Genomic DNA, 21,716 nt, shown 5'->3' on the forward strand with positions numbered 1-21,716 from the left:
CTTTTACCAACAAGTAGTGGGATTGACCCCACAGCTGAAATGGCGAGCATGTTTGGTGTGATGGGGAGTAAAACTTGAGGGATAGGTGTGTATCTTATGGCAGAGCCACATCAGGGTATCTGTTGTGTCCACTGAAGGGAACCGAACCATTGATTTTAACATTATAAATCTGTATATTTACCACTTGTTCCACTTGGAGACTTAAGAAATAAGACTAGACACAAATTGTAAAAAAGAACAGTGTTTATTATATACTATAAGCCTAAATACAGCATATACACTTGCAGTTTACGTATGTTTAGCCATTGCTTTAACCAGATTACTGGACTGACAGTTAAGTTCTGTATTTAATGATATTTTACACCAAACTAATCATAATTAATCAATGCAACATATACTATCACGTGACTAATCATTCTTATAACATAAGTGTTGAATCATAACCACTTGATATCATCCAAACAGCAGTTTGAGGTAGAGCATTAAGTTGACATACTTACACAAAATTGCATTAAAAATGTTCTCCAAGAACGACAGTAGGCATTAACAACTTCGGAAACAGTAAAGAAATAAAGGTAATTTCAAGCAAAGCCAGTTTTCTTGACTGCATGTTAAATAAAACCTGCACATATTCACAACAAAGAATGAATTCAAAATAACTATTATAATACTACAAGAACTACTTCAGAAACATTTATATCAATGCAAGACACTGCTGTGGTCTATTAGGTTCTTAGCCTAAAGTTGTTAATATTGCTATAAACTTTCACTTTTCATGGTTTATTACAGGTCGACCTGGTCGACAGTTTTTCTGTAAAGGAGTCACCTCTATTGATACTGTAGGGGCTAAAAGCTCATTTGAAACTGTTGGCAACCTTTGATGAAAATAGTGCACTTTGGACACCCTCACAAGCGGGTGATTCACTCATGCTAACTTCTCATAACCGCTGTTTAACATTGTACTTGCTGCTTGTTTTTTAAATTTCGCGAAAAACTACACGAGGGTTATCTGCGCTAGCCATCCCTAATTTAGCAGTGTAAGACGAGAAGGAAGGCAGCTAGTCATTACCACCCACCGCCAACTCTTGGGCTACTCTTTTACCAACGAATAGTGGAATTGACCGTTACATTATAACGCACCCACGGCTGAAAGGGCAAGCATGTTTGGTGTGACGGAAATTCAGAACCCACTACCCTCAGATTAGGAGTCGAACGTCTTAAACCACCTGACCATGCCAGGCCCTTAACATTTGAAGTACTGTATAAGTGTTATATTACACTCTTCTATTTCTCATTGTAGAGGGAGAGGATGTGGATTTTTCCTCATCTCAAACACATCAAGCTTAACCTCCTTTAGTATTACTTGTCTCCTAGTTTAAGTGTTATTAATTATTTATATGATGTTTTTTTTTTTAATTTTGTCTCAATAAATTTTATTTGTAAGTCGATGATCTCACAAAATCGACTCGAGACAGTTAGGAATTGTATAATGGTCTGTTTGTTTGTAGTTATTAATAATATAATAAGTTAATATTTTTCCAAATTGATTTTTTAAAATGTTAATATCATGATGCATATATTTAATAATACCGTTGGACAAATGACACATATATTTCTCGTCTACTGAATATATTAATTTTGATGTAATTTTATTTTTTATTTTCTAATTTTTTTTCAGCCAATAACTGGTCTCGAGGGTTATTACGTTATTCTCTTTTAGCCATTGTTGATTGTGTATTGTTTGTGTCAAATCTGTTGAAGGTAGGTCAAAGTAAATCAGTTTTGATCTTTGTAGATTTGTATTTATTTATATGAATACTTATTCAGTTAGGGAAGTATGTTTTGTTAGTTTTAGTTAGTAGGTTTATTTTTCTTATCAACGATTTTCAGTGTTAAACTTTTATAATGTAATTGTGTGTCCGTGTTAGGCTTAACTCTTGATGAACAAATTACTATGAAATAATGTTAAGGTGTGGTAAGAAATGAATTAGTGGCGGTGTCTTGTTTAAGAATAATGAAGATTCTTAACGTATTTCATCGCTTATTTGGAAAACATGCCAGAGCATTAGGTAGAAATTCATGGATTTATTACCATTTTCTATTAAAATCATACCATGTATAATAATAGTGATAATATTAAAACTACCCGTACAATTTTTGGAATTTTTTATATATACGTCATACTGTCTCCGAGGCTAAAACTGAAGAAAAAACGTTCTAGTTGTAGGGTTTTTTAAATCTTATTTTTATTAAAACGTTTTGAAATTACTCGTTTTTCTGATAATAAATTATATTTGTGTCACTTCTTATTGGTGTAGTAGAAATTAAAAAGCAAACAAGGTAACGGAATATACTAGTTTCACAGTTCTAGAAGTCATGCATCATAATAATGTTATCAAACTTTAAATGTTTACTTGCTTTTCGTATTAATTTCCTAAGTTTATCATTATCAGATTCAAAGCTCATTATTTGTTTTTTAATCAATGTAATGCCACCATTCTTTACTACTAATACTAGTATATAGCCCATCAAAAATAACTAAGCAAATACTAGAACCTCCACCTGATAGTATACCCTACCCTCACATTTCATAGCTGACTGAAATAAGTAAATTTTGCAAAATAAAGTTTGATCAGCAAAGAGGCAGAAAAGAAAGTGCAGTTAAGGCAATCCAATGTTGGTAAATTCCTTTGTGAGGACCCAGTGGCATTGTCTGTGAACTTAAAATGCTAGAAAATGGGTTTTGTTGCACCTAGTGGGCAGAATACAGGTAGCCCATTATTTAGCTTTGTCCTTAACTTCCAACAATTATTTTGTGAGCCAGTCAAAACTAAGATCATTCATGAGATGATATTAATATGAAAGTCTGAAGGGAGGTAAGGCCTGAAGTTGTTGGTACCCTAGTGAATCTTTAAAAACTGACCAGCTTTAGACAATGAAGTACAAATTCCAGAATGGATGTGACCTGTGCTGTTAACATGAAAAACATATCTTAACCTATGGACCTTTCAAACAAAGGACTATTTGGTTTTTCAAGGTCAAGGCTGTCCTTGCATACCAACTAAAAAAAAAACTGGAAAAATTAGTTTTCAGGAACTTGCTGACTCCCTTTTGAACTTGTAATATGTGCTGACCCTCATTACTGTTAAAGGCAATTGATTCCATAATTTATTCACACAAAATACATGGTTGTCATAACTTGTCCTTATGTTCTCTTTTCTAAATCTTAAAGTTTTGTTGTAAAGACATCTGCTATGGGTATTAAAACTTTAAAGTACAGAACAATGCTTTGAATTTTCTAGGTCACCTTCAGATCAAAAAGAGTTAGCAATGGCTCATTGCTGGCCATGTCTTAAAGATGATGTTGTAGGGGGCGTTGCTGTTAGATGTTAGGTTACTAATTAATATAGGTATAGGTGTTCCTTTATGTTGGTTCTAGAATCATCCTTTGAATAGTTTTTAATACAAAAGTATTCTTTTTTTATATGGAGACCAAAACTGCACATAATGGTACAAGTGAGGGCTAACTGGTTCATTGTGTAGAGACAAAATTATCTTTTATAAGTTGTAATTGGTGCATGTAAATAGGCCCATAATTCTGTTGTTATTGCTATTAGTAACAGAACGTTGCTTGATTCATTTGAGTGACTTATCCACTATTCCAAAATTTTGTTTGTGTTTTGATTGAAGTGCCATCTATACTGAACATGTCCAAATGATAGTATAGTTACAAAACTTTGCATGTACTGTAATGAAAGGATGTTTGCCAACTCTTGGTCTAAGTAATACGTCATCATTCTCTGTACACAGAAGTGTAATGCATGTTCTTAGAATGAAAGTATGCTAATCACTTTGAACCACTAATTAAATCTAATAAAATTGAGAATGTTGAATTACCATCAGCTTAGGTGCTGTTATTTCTTTTGAAGCTTAGTGCATGGAAATGTTTTGTGGTAAGCAGAATTAAAATCAGTTTGTAAAAACAAACATTTGCGGTGTGTGACACCATATAACATCAATTTTTTTACTAAAGCCACATGATTTATACAGTTTATTACATAGTAAAATGTTACAGAATGTTGATATTACTTTTTATTAAAACTACTGGTTGGACTTCTCTCGCCAATATTACTAATCAAGTTAACTTTCTGTTTGTTTAATATTTTAATTTAAGGCTCGTATGTTTTGTTTTCCTGTTAACTTTTTATAAGAGCATTGTCCAGTGACTTTCAGCAGAGTATTCCAGAAAAACCACTTAAATACACACACATTAAACTTTGTTAGCATGGAAGTGGCACTTTCCTCTCCATGTACTTATTAAAAGTAATTTGGTTATTATTCAGTAATTCCAAAACGCATGTTCTGTTTAGGTGTATAAAATAACCTAGGCTTAAGAATAAAAAAGTTCTACTTTTATCTTTTGATTTTTTAAGACTGGTCTTGTATTTTCATTTCTGAGAACAAGCGTTAAAATTTAAATCTAGTCTCTAAAAAAAAAATTCCGTGTGTAAGAGGTTGTTAGTGCTAATTAACTGAGACCAGCATGAACTAATTACACAGTTTTCTAGAAAACATAAGTTATGTGTCCCCGCTTGTACAGGGGTACGTTTACGGATTTACAACACTAAAATCAGGGGTTTGATTCCCCTCGGTGGGCTTAGCAGATAGCCAGATGTAGCTTTGCTATAAGAAAACACAAACACAAGTTGTGCAAAATGCAGCTTCCCCCTATTTTACAGTATGTGGAGCTTTCTGGAAAATGTTTATTACTGTAGTGTGTTACTATAGAAGTTTCTAGAGCAATTGGTTTGAGAGACAATAGGGTGAACAAAGTATATGTTGTGTAAATTAACAAGTCTACAAAGTTGGCTGACCTTAAGCTCAGCATAATAAATTTGAGTATTATAACATTTTGGGATATCACTGGTTCAAATAACATTTAATGGATGTTAGGAAACAAGTCCAAATTAAAGCAATACTTTGAGATAAATCATGATTTGAATACATTTAGTTTTCAGTAAATTCAGCTGTTTACACTAATATGGAAAATAGTGCCTAATGTGTAGATAAAAGGTAGTCACCAGATATTTTTTAGTTCAATCTTTAGACATTATGCATTACTTGGCATAAAAGTGTAGTAGGCACTGTAAAGTTTCTCTTGTAGGTTTTCAAGCATAGACTCAATTTTCTGAAAATGCACTAAGTGAAAAAGAAAAGTCTGAATGTTCATTTACAACTAATATATTTTGTGTATTTTAATAACAAATTGTAAAATGTGTGCAAAATACAAGTACCAACTTTTATTAATAAGAAAATATCTATGCCATGTTATGAAATGTCTGAACATTTTCGTTTACGTGAAAGCTCGGATTGTTTTAACCAAGTTGAATTGAAGATAAAAGTATACAAGTTAAATAGTTTTGTCAAAACACCTGACTGAATTGTATGCAAACTTTAAAAAAATCCACAGATTTTGCTATTAAAATTTCTCTGCTAGTTTTGCTAAGTTAGTTTTTTAGGTGTTTTGTAATGGTAGACAAAACTTGGTATAAATGCATGTTTGTGATTGGTACCAATTCCTTCAAATTGTCTGTAGAAAAGGTTTGTTACAAAGCAGTATTACAACAATTAAGGTTTGGTATCTCTTTGTAGAAAATGTGTAACAGACATATTTTCCTGTTACTTGAAACAAATGGTAAATATTTTCCTAAATTATTTTTATGGTTCCAGATAAGCTGGTTTTCTTTGCTTCAAACCTGATAAATTAGCATCATGGCTGAAAATGACACTGAGCTATTGGATTACGAAGAGGAAGATGAACAGGAACAAACGACCAATGAAATAGTAGCAGAAACAAAGAAACCAACTGGTGGTTACGTATCCATCCACAGCTCAGGGTTTAGAGATTTCTTATTGAAACCTGAACTTTTAAGAGCTATTGTAGATTGTGGATTTGAGCATCCTTCAGAAGGTAAATTGTTTTTCTTAAAATATTTTTTCCCATTTTAATCTCTGTATTTCAACATTTCGAGATTTCTCAAAAATGGCTGAATGAATTTAGGTGCAAGTTTCCATACATTTAGACTACGATCCAACTTAGAAATGATTTGTCATGACGAGAAACCCACTTGAAGTAAAAATGTATCTCGGGATAGCTGGTATGGGTATTAACACTTTTATTAATAAAGCAGAGAACAATGTTTTGACCTTTGTAGGTCACCTTCAGGTTAAACCTCTGGTGATGACCTAAGGTCAAAACATTGTTCTCTGCTTTATTAGTAAAAGTTTTAATACCCATACCAGCAGTCCTGAAATATTGGGTTGAGGAATAATTTGTGAGCGTTTTTTCAAGTTAAACAAATATATTCATAAATAAACGCTTTTCATAAAATATTTCATGTCATTTGGTAGATAATTTTTGCTCTAATAGATGGTGTGTTTTGTTTTCATGTCTTTAATTTTTGCTTTCATTTTCAGCTCATTAAATGGAATGTCAAGTGGACAAAATCGAGCATTTTCGACACCATCTGCTTTTCGCATTTAATTTCTTGCAATTTCGTTTAAAACAATGCATACTATATACCTAGGTAATACATGAAATAAAGTATCATAATAAATGTTTTGGGTGTAATGTGTTCATGCATTGAAGTATTGTATAGTCTTGCATGTAATGCTTGAATGAAATTATTTAAAATCGCTCACAAATTATTCCTCAACCTAATACATTAGAAGCGATTTGTTTTTGCAGGGTCAAGGTCTCGGAATTCTTTAAAAACCCCTATCCTTTAATATAGGAACTGATTTTTCACTTTTCTATAAATTAGTCAAAATAATTGGGATTTTGATTGGAAGTGTGGACATGGAGAATATTTTTCATTGTTCCACTGAAATGGCCCATCTGATTATGATGTGTGGATACATTTTCGTATTTTTCGAGAGCCAGATATGATCATTGTTGTATAGTGCCTCTAGTTTTGCATTGTCTTGTTAGGCAAGATGTATATTGATATTTTCTAGTTGAACTTTGGTTTATATACATTTAGTTTCACTGAGAAATTTGAATATTTAGCCCAAATAGTTACTCTAAGTAATAAAGTGGGTTTGATTTTATATTTCCAGTTCAACATGAGTGTATTCCACAAGCAATATTAGGAATGGATATTTTATGTCAAGCCAAGTCTGGTATGGGAAAGACTGCTGTTTTTGTACTGGCCACACTTCAGCAGTTGGATCCTGTGGACAACCAAGTAAGATTAATGTATTCATAGAACTTAAATTTGTGAAATATGTTTTATTGTGGTGCATTTAATGATTGTTTGTACCTTGTATTGTATTTTGTCAATGTGGAGGCTGGTGAAAAAGTGTGGGTTAAACTGGCGGTGATCTCCAACTTGGCCCCAACCAATAATTTCAGTTAAAATTATTATTGGTTTTTTGTTTTTTTTTTAAATTTAGTGTTGGAAAAAGATATAGGGATGCAGTAGTATATGGGTATCATTATGTGTGTGCAGTTTTAAAAACTGTCATATTCTTTGCAAGTACATTCATTACTAACAATGAAACTGAATCTCTCTTTCTCTCTCCCCAATAATGGTAGTTGCACATATTCTCTTTCTATTTTAGTGGGTGGACTGACACTCATTTGTGGGTTTTTACTTTAATGTGGTGATGTATTTATTTGGTGTAGATAGGTCCCCCAAACTACAAGGTAACCATGATTATGTTGGACATAAGTTGTGATTACTTTATTTGAAAAGAGAATAACCAATGAATAATGCTGTTTTGTACCTAAAACATTAATTATTCCTATATAAACTTAAAGATTTTTTTGTAAATTAAGCAGTAATGTAATTTTTAAATCTTGCTGCATAATTTATGTGATAAGTTACTGATTTCTTATGGGAATAGTTTTAAATAATTGCAAAGTTACTTGAGAAAGAAGCAGTTGTTCCCATATGCCATTTCCAGTTAAGTTCCACTTTTTGTATTATATTTTGAATTAATTAGGTGTCTTATACATATGGCCAACACTATAGGTATAAAGATGTATATTGAATAATTTTATAAGTTTTTGGTGATATTTCTTACCACATACTAATACTGCAAGAATGCTATTATTATAAGTATGATAAATATTGAAGTAAAACTACCCAAAGAAGTATCAGTAACTTTCTGTTTAAGGTTAAAATATTTAAAAACATATATTAATAATTACAGCCAATTAGTTTTAGTTACCATCATGATGACAACTGTTACCAAAACTAGTTGGATAACTTGTCATTTTACTCTTAATATAGCAACACAATGATTTTGTTAAAAAATTTAATAAGTGTTCATGTTGGATAAAGCTCTTACTGTTCTTCAGAAGTTTAGGATGAACAATTTTATTGTATTTTCTATTTGTGCCATAGTAACAAAACTTCACATTTACACCTTTCAGGTTTCTGTAATTGTAATGTGTCACACCAGAGAACTGGCTTTTCAGATTTCTAAAGAATACGAGCGATTTTCTAAGTACATGCCAACCATCAAAGTAGGTGTTTTCTTTGGAGGTATGAACATTGCCAATGATGAGAAGGTCCTCAAGACCAACTGTCCCCACATAGTTGTCGGAACTCCTGGTCGCATTTTAGCCCTGGTGCGTAACAAAAAGTTGAACCTGAGACAAGTGAAGCACTTCATCTTGGACGAGTGTGACAAGATGCTGGAACAACTGGGTAAGATACAGTAGTGGTCAGTGGGACTGAAGATGTTGGTTCATGTATAGTTAGCAATGGTTTGTTTATTAAGTCAAATTTAATTTTAACTCATTGTAATTATTAATGTTTTGATAAAATCGAGTTTCTTACGAATATCAAAACTAAGACATCTTAATGAATAATATAACTAATATAATGATCTAACTATAGAATGTATACCAGTGGAATCTCGGTGACCAAACTGTGTTGATTGTATCATTGGATACACTTTTTGTTAACTATTCGACCACAATTCAAAAATTTTTATTGGGTTTTATTTTATTTCACAAATACAATAGAAAGCAAGTTTTTAAATATGGCAGGAGAAACTGATTTGTGAAAATATTGAGTAGGTTTGAGTTCTGTACAGTAAATCTGTAATTTTCAGCAATTTCTAGCCTATCTAATGAGCTGTGAGAAACAGGTATTGGTTATTAACTTCTACCTGAAATACTTGTCTTATGAATAAAAGATTTATAAGTTCAGAAGTAAAGATTTATTGATATTTGATCTTCACCATATGATTCAAATTGTTCATCTCTAAATCTAATTACATGCTGTGTTAGTAGTGAAATAGCTTATTTTCAGGGTAAGTTCTTTTAAGTCGAGAAAACTTTTGATGTTTATAATATTTTTTTTCTATTTAATTATTTTTGTAGGTTTACTTAACTTTTTCCAAATTGAAGGGGTGCTGAAAGTATGACTTTTAAAACTCACGGTGTAAAATTTGTAGGTTCAATGTAACGAGGGATAGATTTGTGGATTTCAGAACTGGACAGCTGGATTTGAATCCATGCTACATTAAAAATATTCCCACATTGAACATTGAGAGACAGTAAATCCTTAGGAGTTGGTATTAGGATGCAGTTGAATAGCTGCTGTCTATGATGTATGGTTCAGGCACAGCAACCTGCCTTGGTAGCTTTACTGTGAATATAAATACCATTTCTGTCTCTAAGAATCCATCAAATTTCTCGTATTTTGTTATACAATGCTGTTTTGAAAAGAACAAATTTTGTCTTTTTTGCATTTTACATCAAAACATTTGACTTGATAAAATAAAACTAGTCGGCTGTAATATGTTAAATGTCCATTAATTTATTTCTTTTATCACTTTAATTTGCTAGTTAAATCATACAATTCCTATCATAAATCACAAATATAACGTGAGTGACAAAGATTTTGTGGTGACCACTAACCTCAACTTTCAAATCTTTCTCATGCTTACCATTGTCGAGCATAATGTTATGCTGACAGAATTTTTAGTCAGTACATTTAATATTTGTAGTTTGTTTTCACTAAGAAAATTGTATGCAAGTTTAAATACAATAAACAATATATTCAACATACAAAGGGTTTGCAGTTTTCCTTCACAGGTCTTGTTTACTGTATTTACTTTGTGGCAATACACTCAGAAATGTTCCTGCAGGTTTTGTGTAAACATAATTGGACAGAATATTATCAGATTTGAAAAGAACATCAGAAACCATAAAAATGTTCAACTGTGTAACTCAGTGATTCCCAACCAGGGGTGCCAGATAGTGTTCCAGGGGGTGCAAGATAACATTTGTTTTTTGTTTATATTAAGGATACTGTCCTATATATTTAAAAATTATATTCGATTTTTATTTCATATTTTTTTTTGTTACAGATGTAGCTTTTTACCTTCTTACGATAAACTATATAATTTCTATCGTCACCGGTGCAGACTGAAATCTTAATGTACAACTATAAACAACACACGAAACGTAAACGCTTGGATGCACAGGCAGACTTGCAGATTGCTATCAGCAGCAAAGTGCCACGCTTTGAAAAACTCGTAAGAAATAAACAGGAACAAAAGAGTCATTAAATTTAAATTGGCTTATGAACATTTCAAATTCAAAGAAATTTTATTTCATGCATGGATGAAAATTTATTTTTTTGTAGGCCATGTATGGTTTATGCAACTTTTAGTTTGTTGTAATATTTTTCTTTTCGAAATGTTTCGTGTTTGTTTATATATCATTAAAAACTAATCATAAAAATTTGTTTTGGCCAACTTCATCTTTATTCTTAAATAAATAATTACTGTAAGGGGTGCAAGAACATATTAAAATTTTTTAGGGGTGCGGGGCATAAAAAAGGTTGGGAACCACTGGTGTAGCTGATTTTGATTTATTTTTGTCGTTGCTTTCATGTTTTTTACTGTTGAAGTAAATAATTGAGGCTGTTCATTTCATTGACATTTAAGTCTGAGATAACATTCATAGTCAGCACTCATATATCTAATTAAATTAGTGTTTTATATTAATGTGGGTATTTATTATACATCATACGCCAATTTCAACACTTTTTGAAAAGTATTTGCTTAATGTTTAGAATGGTGCTGCCGTATTTTAGACTACAATGTTAACTTAAGTAATTCCATTTTCTGATTTTTATTAGATTTAAATAATACTTTTAAAAGATAACAAGAACCCCATAATAGTATCATAAGCATTAATTAAATCAGTACAATCTTAGTTGGAGAAATAGCAGGTGCAGGAACATAAAATTAACGTAATCACTGAAAAATATAGGGAGGAATATAACTAGAAGCCAGTAAAAAAAAAGTGTAATATCTATTTCAGACAACAAAAATTACAGTTTTGCATTCTTTATAAATTTTTACTTGCAAAATAAACCAACTAAATATTATATAATGTTAGAATTTAATTGTGGTAAAAAGAAAAATTGTTGAAGTATAATTGGATTTATTAGTAGAATTTTGTGATGCATTCAAAATGACCACACGGTTTACATTATCATAACATTAATTGAAAAGAAAACGTAATTTCTTAATTACATCAGAGATGGAGTGTTTCACTTTTTTTTTTATCATAAAGGAAAAGTAAGTTTTACTGTGTTTTTTCTCTGATATATCTCATGATGGTATATTATAGTTTTGTAATTTCATTTTTGGATTTCAGTGTTTTAAGAATGAATATTGTTTTCCAGACATGAGACGAGATGTCCAGGAAATATTTCGAAGTACTCCACACGACAAGCAAGTGATGATGTTCAGTGCTACCTTAAGCAAAGAGATACGTCCGGTGTGCAAGAAGTTTATGCAAGATGTAATTACCCTCATATATCTTATTACTTTGCTGATGGGGACTTTATATCACCAAATGGATTTAGGCTGAAATATTTGTTACATCTGTTAGTGGTGTTCATGAAACCTGGTGTTCCAGTTCAACTGTTCCTTGACTGCAGTTGTTTGCAATGAAGAGTAGTTGATGTTAACATAGAGAACCCTACACAAAACAACCTGCTGTTTATAACAACTCGGTTCTAAGGAGTCGATAGTGTTTATGGTTCTTTTTGTGTGCTCTTATTTCCAAACTAATTTTTAGTTATATTTGGTCATCGTTTAATCACCTTAATGTTGGTTCTTTGCTGTCTTTTTCTGAAGCCGAAATAATTGTTTGTTTGTGTAATATTCCTTCTGGCATACAGAATTTATGGAAAAGATGGTTTGAGATTGAAAATACAGATTGTTTTATTGGTCTTGTGGTTTCCAGCTATTTTTTAATATGTGTTTGCAGAAATACTAGTTAGTGGTCAGTATGTGTATGTAAGTGGTAGCTGATGTTGTTATTGTTACACTGGTGGTTTTCAACAGTCTTTTGTACAAGAATTCAGATCTAATCTTATGTGGTCAGTCAAAGTATAGTTTCTTGTGTTTATTCAGTTTGGTGCTTATCTGTAATTCAGTAGTGCTTGTGGAGTAAGTTTGTTTACGGGTTGTTTCTCGTGTAACTTAGTGAAACCATCTGCATCTTGAGGGCTTGTGCTTGTTGAGGTGGCATTTAACTTGGTCAGTTTAGTATGAGTTAGCTGTCCATTCATGTGTTATCTGTTTGACTACCTTTTTTGAGTCAGTATAAGGTTTTAAAAATGGCACAGAGCAGTTTGGCTGATATCTTGCGGGGCAGGCGTAGTCTGATTAATGTGAATTGTGTTGAAGAAGATGATGCTGTTGGGTGAACAAGATCTGCGTGGGTTTCGTCAATAGTTTTGTGAAAGGACTGGACAATTTTAACTCTTCTTCATCATGGGGTTCTTGTGAGATGGGGTCCGTTGAGTGAAATTCTTGTTCTGTCATCACTTCTGAAGTGCAGAGTTATTTACTGTGGTCCTTGTGGACACTCATCGTCTCAGCAGGTGATGCATCCGGTGACCACAGAATACGCTGCAGCTGTTGGTCATAGAAGTCCACTCTGGAACAACAAGGACACCATTGATTAGGTTGCTCGACCGTCTTCATCTCTCAGGGCTTTTTACATTTTAATTTAACTTTTGTTTGTACCATCACTTACAGTAATATAAGTTCTAATTAAATATATTTGGGTGTATTAATATTAAAACTAAACTTTCTCTTGTCCAACTTAGATTTAGAAAAATTCCATGTATATGGTTAGATGTTTATACAGTAGGTAGTTACATGGTTATAGATTAACTTGTGCATTTCAATAAGAAAAAAAATAGTTGGTAGAATACACTTTAGAACATTTACAAATAGTGTAATGTCTCAGTCAGGACAAGAGCATCAGTGTTTAATGTTGAAACATTTCTTGTGCTTAAGGAAAATTTAAAATCACATGAAAAATTAGTCTTCTGAAATAAAATTATAATTGAAGTTTTATTTTCAAATATTAACTTTTATTTTCTCACATGCAAAGTGCTTCTTGGACTGTTTTAGTTCTTGGAAGCAAGTAATCAAGACAGCAAATGTAGATATGTGAAAAATAGTGACAACTGATGTGAATTGGATTGTTAGCACTTGTGTGTGGTCAAGATGACCAGTGAACTAAATAATGTAGACATATTTGTAGTATTTGAGAAAGCTAACTGGTACTGGTACATCAGAGACCCTATAGTTTTAAGAAAGTTAAAATTAGTGTGTAATTATTGCCTTACTGTAAGTCTAACATTTGAATTTATTGTAAGAACAAACCTTGGGCTTTTCTGGTTGTATACATAAAAAGTTATGATTGGATTTTGTTTTTAACGCATGCTACTAAAGTTGTTTAATTAGGAGACTTCTCATATTATACTAAATATTATTAAATAATTTTTATTCCGTTTTTTCCAAAATGTGAATAATAGTTTGTCACCTAGTTTGGTTTAATAAAATGATCCTCTAAATTAGATTTTGTTATCGCAATTGTAATTTGAAAGGTATTCTACCAACTTGTATTTATTAAAATTGTATTGCCACATGTGTAAATTGTATTACTTGGAACTGACTGCCTTTTATATAACTTTCAAAGAGTTAGTGAACTTGTTAGTTTAGAAAAATGAAATGATTTTCTGAATCATTAAAAGGGAGGTTAAACAAATGATTAGTTTCCTCCAGCATTAACATTCATATTACGATCATGTTATTTGTTGGTTTTACAAACCTTGGTTCATACTTTTATAGGAAAGATCACACAACTAGTGTTATTTGTATAGTAATTTATTGGTACAGTTAGGGTGCCAGTAAATTATGAATAAGTAAACAATTCTTGGTAATCTCTTGCATCTGATGGTGCACTTAGTTATTTGGCTTATTGGTTCAGTTAGGGTGCTAGTAAGTCATGAACAGTAAATAATTCTTGGTAATCTCTTACATCTGATGGTGCACTTAGTTATTTGGCTTATTATTGGTACAGTTAGGGTGCTAGTAAGTGATGAACAGTAAATAATTCTTGGTACTCTCTTGCATCTGATGGTGCACTTAGTTATTTGACTTATTATTGGTACAGTTAGGGTGCCAGTAAGTCATGAACAGTAAATAATTCTTGGTAATCTCTTGCATCTGATGGTGCACTTAGTTATTTGACTTATTATTGGTACAGTTAGGGTGCCAGTAAGTCATGAACAGTAAATAATTCTTGGTAATCTCTTGCATCTGATGGTGCACTTAGTTATTTGGCTTAGTAAGAAAGACCCACATGCAGCTTGATGGCTTGTTAGTTTATACCATTGTGGGTTCTCACCTCTGGCAGGTTCTGAATGTTTATCTAATGATCAACAGGTTGACTTGTAGAAATGTCCTTAAGAGGTAGCTTTACTAATTTAAAAAGTTTTAGCAGTTTGAATTTGTGGTTGCATAACAGGTCCTGTAATGTCTGTAATAATGTATACAAGTAAACCTACATTAAAGAAAGCAGTAGTTAGTAGAGTTGGGTAATTTTATCAATTGGCACAGAAATAATCAACTAATTAAAATTAGTGTTTTCATTGTTACTGTTATAATTATTTCTAATATCAGGGTGGTTGAAATATGGCCATAATCATATTTGATTAATTTGTTGTTAAGCAGTATCAGTTGATGTTTCCAGTTATTATGCTTTGATTATTTGAACTGTTCAGGTCTCCTGGGAATAACTGATTAATTGATTGTTATTGAGAAAAAAAGCCCATTGATTAATTTGTCAAATTTCATTAATTGGCAAAATCTGGTTGTTAAAGGCACCTAATGTGGCCATTTGGGAATTAGTATCCCATAATTTGTAGAACTAGTTTTACAAGTAGTGTATATTGTTATTTAAATATGCACTTTGCATATTCGATTGTCTGGCCATCTTAGAATAATTAGTTTTAAGAAAGGTACATCTTTGTTTACAATCTTAGTTTAAACTTAATGTTTCTCTTCATCACTGCTTTCCTTTATCACTAATAACATTCTGACTCACCTTAATTTGTATAAAACTTCTTATCATATGCAGTATTCATTTAGTCTGTTATATTTTTGATAATTCTTCATCTGTCGAAACTTTTTACACACCTGGCAAGTTGCCACAATCCACAACTTGGAAACCAGTGTTGTAGATGGATGGTGTATTGGGTATTACAAACTAAGAAAACTCACTAGTGCTGTTTGATTTGTAATAAAACTATAACACTAGAAAGTAATCACTAATTGGGATTTTAAGAAATTATTTATTTTGTAAATGTTAAGTTATGGAAGTATTTCAAGTTCAACTTTTTGTGGGTGGGTGGGGAACAGACTTAGTTTATTTTTTGACTTCCTGTAAACATAGAGGAAGTATCGGCAGTAGCTTAGATCACGTGCGAGTCGTCCCGAGTATTCTGTGATATTTTTTCCCTGTTGTTTATGACATGTTTTTATACAGCCAATGGAAGTTTATGTTGATGATGAAGCAAAACTGACACTCCACGGTCTCCAACAACACTATGTTAAATTGAAAGACAACGAAAAAAATCGTAAACTATTTGAGTTGCTGGACGTGCTCGAGTTCAACCAGGTAAAGTATTTTTAAATAATTTGTGAAAGGGAATTTTTATTCAAATTTGATTAATGTAACTTCTTTTGTTTTTGCTAAACTGCATGGTTTAAGGAATATTAATCATAATTATCTTTGTGTCAAGGCGCAGATGGTGTCGAACTTCTATGCCTGGCTCAAAACTTCTATGTTTTAAATTGTTTTTGCTTTATAACTGCAGCTGTTTTAATAAAATAACCCATACATGTGGCTTTGTCATGCAACTTGAATATATATCTTTAATTTATGTCCGAGTTCTGTCTACTCAGAATGCATGTTTAGAAATAAAATGTATTTTAGTTCTCTGTAGGGAATGTTATTTGTCTATACAGGAATTTTACAAATTAGGTTAAGAGTTAATTTTATATGGTTGATGTGTTGCACATTACATTTCTTAGAGCTGTAAACAAGGCAGTGATTTGAGTTCAGTAGAATTATCTTTGACTTTCTTATTGGAAAAATGTATAATACTTCAATACTTTCTCTCCTCAGGTGGTGATTTTTGTCAGATCAGTTCAGAGGTGTATGGCCCTGGCCCAGTTGTTGGTTGAACAAAATTTTCCTGCTATTGCTATACACAGGGCTATGACCCAGGAAGAGAGGTAATGCTGACACTTGATGAATGGTGATGTGATACCAGATGGTGATCTGGTAAATATAAGTATTTATGGGATGGTGGTGTGGGGAAAAAAAAAAATTGTTGACGTACATCTTCACTTGCATGCAGGGTACTGTTTATAACATTCACTATAACAAAGGTTTCTATTGTAAAACCATCTGTTGTAAGTTTGTTACAGCTCTTGGTTCAGTAGAATCAAGGTTGGATAAGTGTGTAAAAAAAAAAAATAGAATATACCAGCAACATTAGACAAACATTTGTTGACTGTATTATGTTAGTTTTTCTGTTCACATGTATTTAAAGGACTATAAAGTTTTGACAGTGTATTACATTGTGTATGAAGCTCGGTGCTGTTTAGTTTTCCTTGTGTATTTACAGATAGTTTCACAAGTTTTATACATTTATTACAGATTGTCCAGATATCAGCAGTTTAAAGATTTCCACAAAAGAATTTTGGTTGCAACTAATTTGTTTGGCCGTGGGATGGACATAGAACGCGTGAACATTGTTTTTAACTACGATATGCCAGAGAACTCTGGATAAATAACTTTTATCAGTTTGTTTTATGAAACATTGTAGTTAATCAGTACCTTCACAGAGTAAGTGTATGTGAAATTAAAGATTCATATTATTGGATAAATAACTTTTTGTCTTACAACTAGCCATTAGTGTACTATAATGGTTCTTTCATGTACTATTTAATTATGCCTCGTGATGTCCTAGCTTCCAATGTTAATAGTTCCCAAGTAATGTAGCAGCTGTGGGTTGAATGAAATGTGAAGCACCGTAATATATGCTTTGTTTTTAGGATGTAATCAGTTAATTTCTATAAATTGTTTTTTCTCTCAAAGGCAAATTGTTGGTATTTGCAGTCAACAAAGGATTTTGAATCCACAGTAATTTTTTTCTAAATGAGGAGTGAAGAACTTATCCAATAGTTGTACACAAGTATGTGCTGAAAGACTGAAACTTCTGCATCTTCACTTCAGGAAATTTCACAAGTTAATAAACCACTGAGATTCTGACACAAGGTTTTCTTAAAGTCCCATAGTGTATGTCTTGTCAGTCATGTCTGGAAATGGGAGTTATTTTCTACTGTGAATTGTAAAATTATGTATTGTCTATCTGAGCATTAAAACATCCTGAACATACAACTTTTTAATATTGATGTATCTGTGTGAAGTACCTTATAACTTTAGTGAAGATGAACACGGGTTAGAATAATGGGATGTGAACCACACTGAAGAAAGCTGAAGGTATCTTCAGCTAAGACAGTTTTATTTTTGTAACAGAGTGGTTGGAATTTGCAATATGTTGTCTTCAGATGTTGTAGAGACGGTAAATTTAAATGTTTTAGAAAACGTTCAACTATGAATGATAAGAGCTGACTTTAAGGGCTTTCTGGATTTAGTTTAAGAGTGTGGAACCACTGGGGTTGGACTAATGGATCCCGTGTTGTCCCGGAGTGTTAACTAATTACACTCTTGGTTAACTTGTCTATAAGTTAGTAAAGACTGGATATCATTCCTCGGAGCATTCAGATAAGTTAGTTGATCGAACTTCTAATGCCATCGAGATAAAATGCCAGCCTTCCATTTGCATAGTCTCCAGATGGAATCTCAACCACCACTACTACAAACACATCCCTACTCAATACTTCTGGAAGTGCATGTATATAGCAGTCATAACAAAGGAAGTGAAGTGATATCTAGTACAAATAATAATTAGTAACCAAAAAATTGTATCAACACTTCCTCCTGTAAGTTTTGTTCTCAATATTAAATGAATTTGAGTTAGGGACTGGCATGATTCACCAGTGCCATCTCACTAGCTTAGTAGTTGTCTGTAGTAACTTGGTTTATCATTTTTAAGGTTGCACGTGCTGGAAGATTTGGTACAAAAGGTTTGGCCATTACCTTTGTTTCTGATGAAGAAGATGCCAAGATATTAAATGATGTACAAGACAGATTTGACGTGAACATATCTGTACTACCAGATGAAATTGATATTTCTTCTTACAGTAAGTTGGCTTGTTTTTACTAAGTAAAAATAAAGCTAATCCTTTCTTAACTATTAAAGTACGTTGTGTGTTTTATAGTGAAGCATAACTTGCAGCATTTGAAACAGGCCAAAAAGATCCATTAACCAATCTTTATGGTGTTTGTATAGTGAATTTCCATAAACGTTCACTTTCTTCATTGACATGACCAGGTGGTTAAGGTGCTTAGCTCGTAATCTGAAGGTCGCAGGTTAAAATCTCCGTTACACCAAACATGCTCACCCTTTTAGCCATGGGGGTATTATAATGTGATGGTCAGTCCTACTCTTTGTTAGTAAGAGTATCTCAAGAGTTGGCATTGGGTGGTGATGACTCACTGCCTTCCCTCTAATCTTACACTAAATTAGGGACAGCTAGCACAGATAGCTCTCATGTAGCTTTGTGTGAAATTCAAAAACAGAAACACTATTGTTCTTGAGTAATCACTGGGGTAAGTTAGATGGTTTGTGTATTTGTCAAATTAATGTCTAGTTTTTCAGTGCAGTGTAAAGAATACATTCTTACCTTAAGGAACGTGAAAAGGACCGTTTTGGTAACGATATATTCTCACATTTATGGTATCAATCCCTAGTCATCTTGACACGAACTCCACCACGTGTACACTGTATGTATCTGCCCCCTCCCTTGTATTATACCTACATCAGGTATGTGAACCAAAGTGAAAACTTGTTCCATGGAAATCAGGTCTGGAATATCCTTGTAATGAGGGGTGCACCTCCCCTTAAGTTGGAAACTACTGGTTTGTGACCTTGTGTTGAAGTTTATACAGTCAAGGAATGTGTAGTGTAATGTTATCAAGTGTTCATATTTTAGACAAGATTAAATACTGTTAGATAACACAGGTTTATTTATTAAATACTATTAGATAACACAGGTTTATTTATTAAATACTATTAGATAACACACAGGTTTATTTATTTATTAAATACTATTAGATAACACACAGGTTTATTTATTTATTAAATGCTATTAGATAACACACAGGTTTATTTATTAAATACTATTAGATAACACAGGTTTATTTATTTATTAAATGCTATTAGATAACACAGGATATTTATTTATTAAATGCTATTAGATAACACAGGTTTATTTATTTATTAAATGCTATTAGATAACACAGGTTTATTAATTTATTAAATGCTATTAGATAACACACAGGTTTATTAATTTATTAAATGCTATTAGATAACACACAGGTTTATTTATTTATTAAATGCTATTAGATAACACAGGTTTATTTATTTATTAAATGCTATTAGATAACACACAGGTTTATTTATTTATTAAATGCTATTAGATAACACAGGTTTATTTATTTATTAAATGCTATTAGATAACACAGGTTTATTTATTTATTTATTGTAATTTACTAAAGTCCTAAACTTTTAAGAAGGTGTGGAACACGTGAAATTCAAATCTACTTGCAGCAACAAATATTACGATTAATTTATTAGAACAACTTTCTGTAGTCGTGTGGACTGTAACCTTGCATGGTCATTATTGTTTTTATCATAGTAATTTCCATTATTACATATTTTCTACATTCGTGTTCTTGTAATGTGCAAACTTAGTTTTGTAAGTTCTTTTGATACCATTCTGTAAGTTTGAAAACCTATTAACAGAAGTATTTGTTCTCCTTACAGTTGAAGGACGATAAGTCCGTTGGTCAAGAAAATGGACATTTTATACAACATTCGTGCTATGCACCCGGAAGTGTTTTAATTTTTTTTCATTGACAATTTTATTCCGTAAGAAAAAGGAAGTTTGCTTAGAATTTTAATAACTGTTGTCTGTGTGTCATATATACTTTGTTTTTTGTAAATTGTGTATAAATCATTAATGTCCATTTAAAGTTGTGTATGTTAACTTGGATTTGTTTATTGTAGAAGTCTTAAGTTATGTCAAATAAACTAGATTCTATTGAATCTACATAAAAACTAGTGTTTTGTGGAAATGGTTTGTCACCGACACACATCGTTCCTACTTGAACAGGTAAAGGAGTGAGTGTACTGATAGAAGCTGTTGGATTACACTATTAAACAGTTAGGGATTCAGTGATGTTGGAAAGGTTTTCAGAGAAATCCGTAAATATATATGTTTACATAAATGGCTCTCCGACCAGAGTGGTGATTTTAAACAACTGAGGCCCGGCATGGCCAAGCGTGTTAAGGCGTGCGACTCGTAATCTGAGGGTCGCGGGTTCGCATCCCGGTCGCGCCAGACATGCTCGCCCTCCCAGCTGTGGGGGCGTTATAATGTGACGGTCAATCCCACTATTCGTTGGTAAAAGAGTTGGTAGTGGTGGGTGGTGATGACCAGCTGCCTTCCCTCTACTCTTACATTGCTAAATTAGGGACGGCTAGCACAGATAGCCCTCGAGTAGCTTTGTGTGAAATTCAAAACAAATTGAACAAATGTTTAAGTCTAATAATAAATTGTTCTCTAATTTTTATTATATACTGGATAAAAACACTTTGTACTGGTATTACAAACAACGTCATTTCTTCAGCTTTCTGAAGACTAATCACGTGGTTAAACTGTTAATTGGTAGTTAAATTAATATAAAAATATAACGGTGTAAAACTCGTATAATTAATTTACAAAAGAGTTGGATTTACCACTTTTCACCAAGTGAGGAAATTCCATCCCCGAACAAAGACGGGTTGATAGAATAATGTATTTTATATAAAGAATGGCAATACGTCTTGTATAGCTACCAGTTTGGCTGCTAATTTTGATTTTCTTCGTTCATGTCGCACGTGTAATCTTTTTTTTGGCTGCGTCTTTTTTCGCACCTGAAGTTTTTTTTATTATTAAATATCGTGACTTTGCGATAGACACCAACAAACCACACCAAGTGAAATGACACTCCATACTAACCAACATTTAGCTACAGAACTGTTAACTCTTTTATTCGGAACAGAATTATACTTTACAGAGCCAATCAGATTCTTTAAAATATATGATGGCAGTCACTTTCCTCGCTAGTACAGCGGTAA

At 32.3% G+C, this 21,716-nt stretch overlaps 1 protein-coding gene across 2 annotated transcripts; it reads left to right on the forward strand.

The window, feature by feature from the left end:
• The first annotated feature begins 1,616 nt into the window (after window positions 1–1,616).
• On the forward strand, window positions 1,617–20,654 carry Hel25E (ATP-dependent RNA helicase 25E). 2 transcript variants are annotated; one of them, XM_076460271.1, is made up of 11 exons: window positions 1,617–1,761; window positions 5,731–5,971; window positions 7,120–7,247; window positions 8,441–8,717; window positions 11,718–11,836; window positions 15,887–16,018; window positions 16,529–16,638; window positions 17,066–17,193; window positions 17,238–17,254; window positions 18,528–18,675; window positions 20,361–20,654. In XM_076460271.1, the coding sequence occupies exons 2-11, from the start codon at window positions 5,773–5,775 to the stop codon at window positions 20,372–20,374; spliced, it is 1,272 nt and encodes a 423-aa protein (XP_076316386.1). In that variant the 5' UTR covers window positions 1,617–1,761; window positions 5,731–5,772; the 3' UTR covers window positions 20,375–20,654. The 2 variants fall into 2 exon arrangements, with proteins under 2 accessions (XP_076316386.1, XP_076316385.1); XM_076460270.1 differs by lacking the exons at window positions 1,617–1,761; window positions 17,238–17,254; window positions 18,528–18,675; window positions 20,361–20,654 and adding an exon at window positions 1,932–2,069 and having other exon boundaries at window positions 17,066–17,230.
• The last annotated feature ends 1,062 nt before the right edge of the window (window positions 20,655–21,716 follow it).

The sequence above is a fragment of the Tachypleus tridentatus genome, chromosome 10 (assembly GCF_004210375.1).
Source record: "Tachypleus tridentatus isolate NWPU-2018 chromosome 10, ASM421037v1, whole genome shotgun sequence".
NCBI lineage: Eukaryota > Metazoa > Arthropoda > Merostomata > Xiphosura > Limulidae > Tachypleus > Tachypleus tridentatus.

What these genes read in the sequence shown, in the direction of transcription:
- Hel25E (XM_076460271.1), top strand. Translation starts at nt 5,773, where the DNA reads ATGGCTGAAAATGACACTGAGCTATTGGATTACGAAGAGGAAGATGAA. An exon ending in TGGATCCTGTGGACAACCAA is followed by an intron (nt 7,248 to 8,440) that starts GTAAGATTAATG and finishes TACACCTTTCAG; the next exon opens with GTTTCTGTAATTGTAATGTG. An exon ending in GCTATGACCCAGGAAGAGAG is followed by an intron (nt 16,639 to 17,065) that starts GTAATGCTGACA and finishes CATTTATTACAG; the next exon opens with ATTGTCCAGATATCAGCAGT.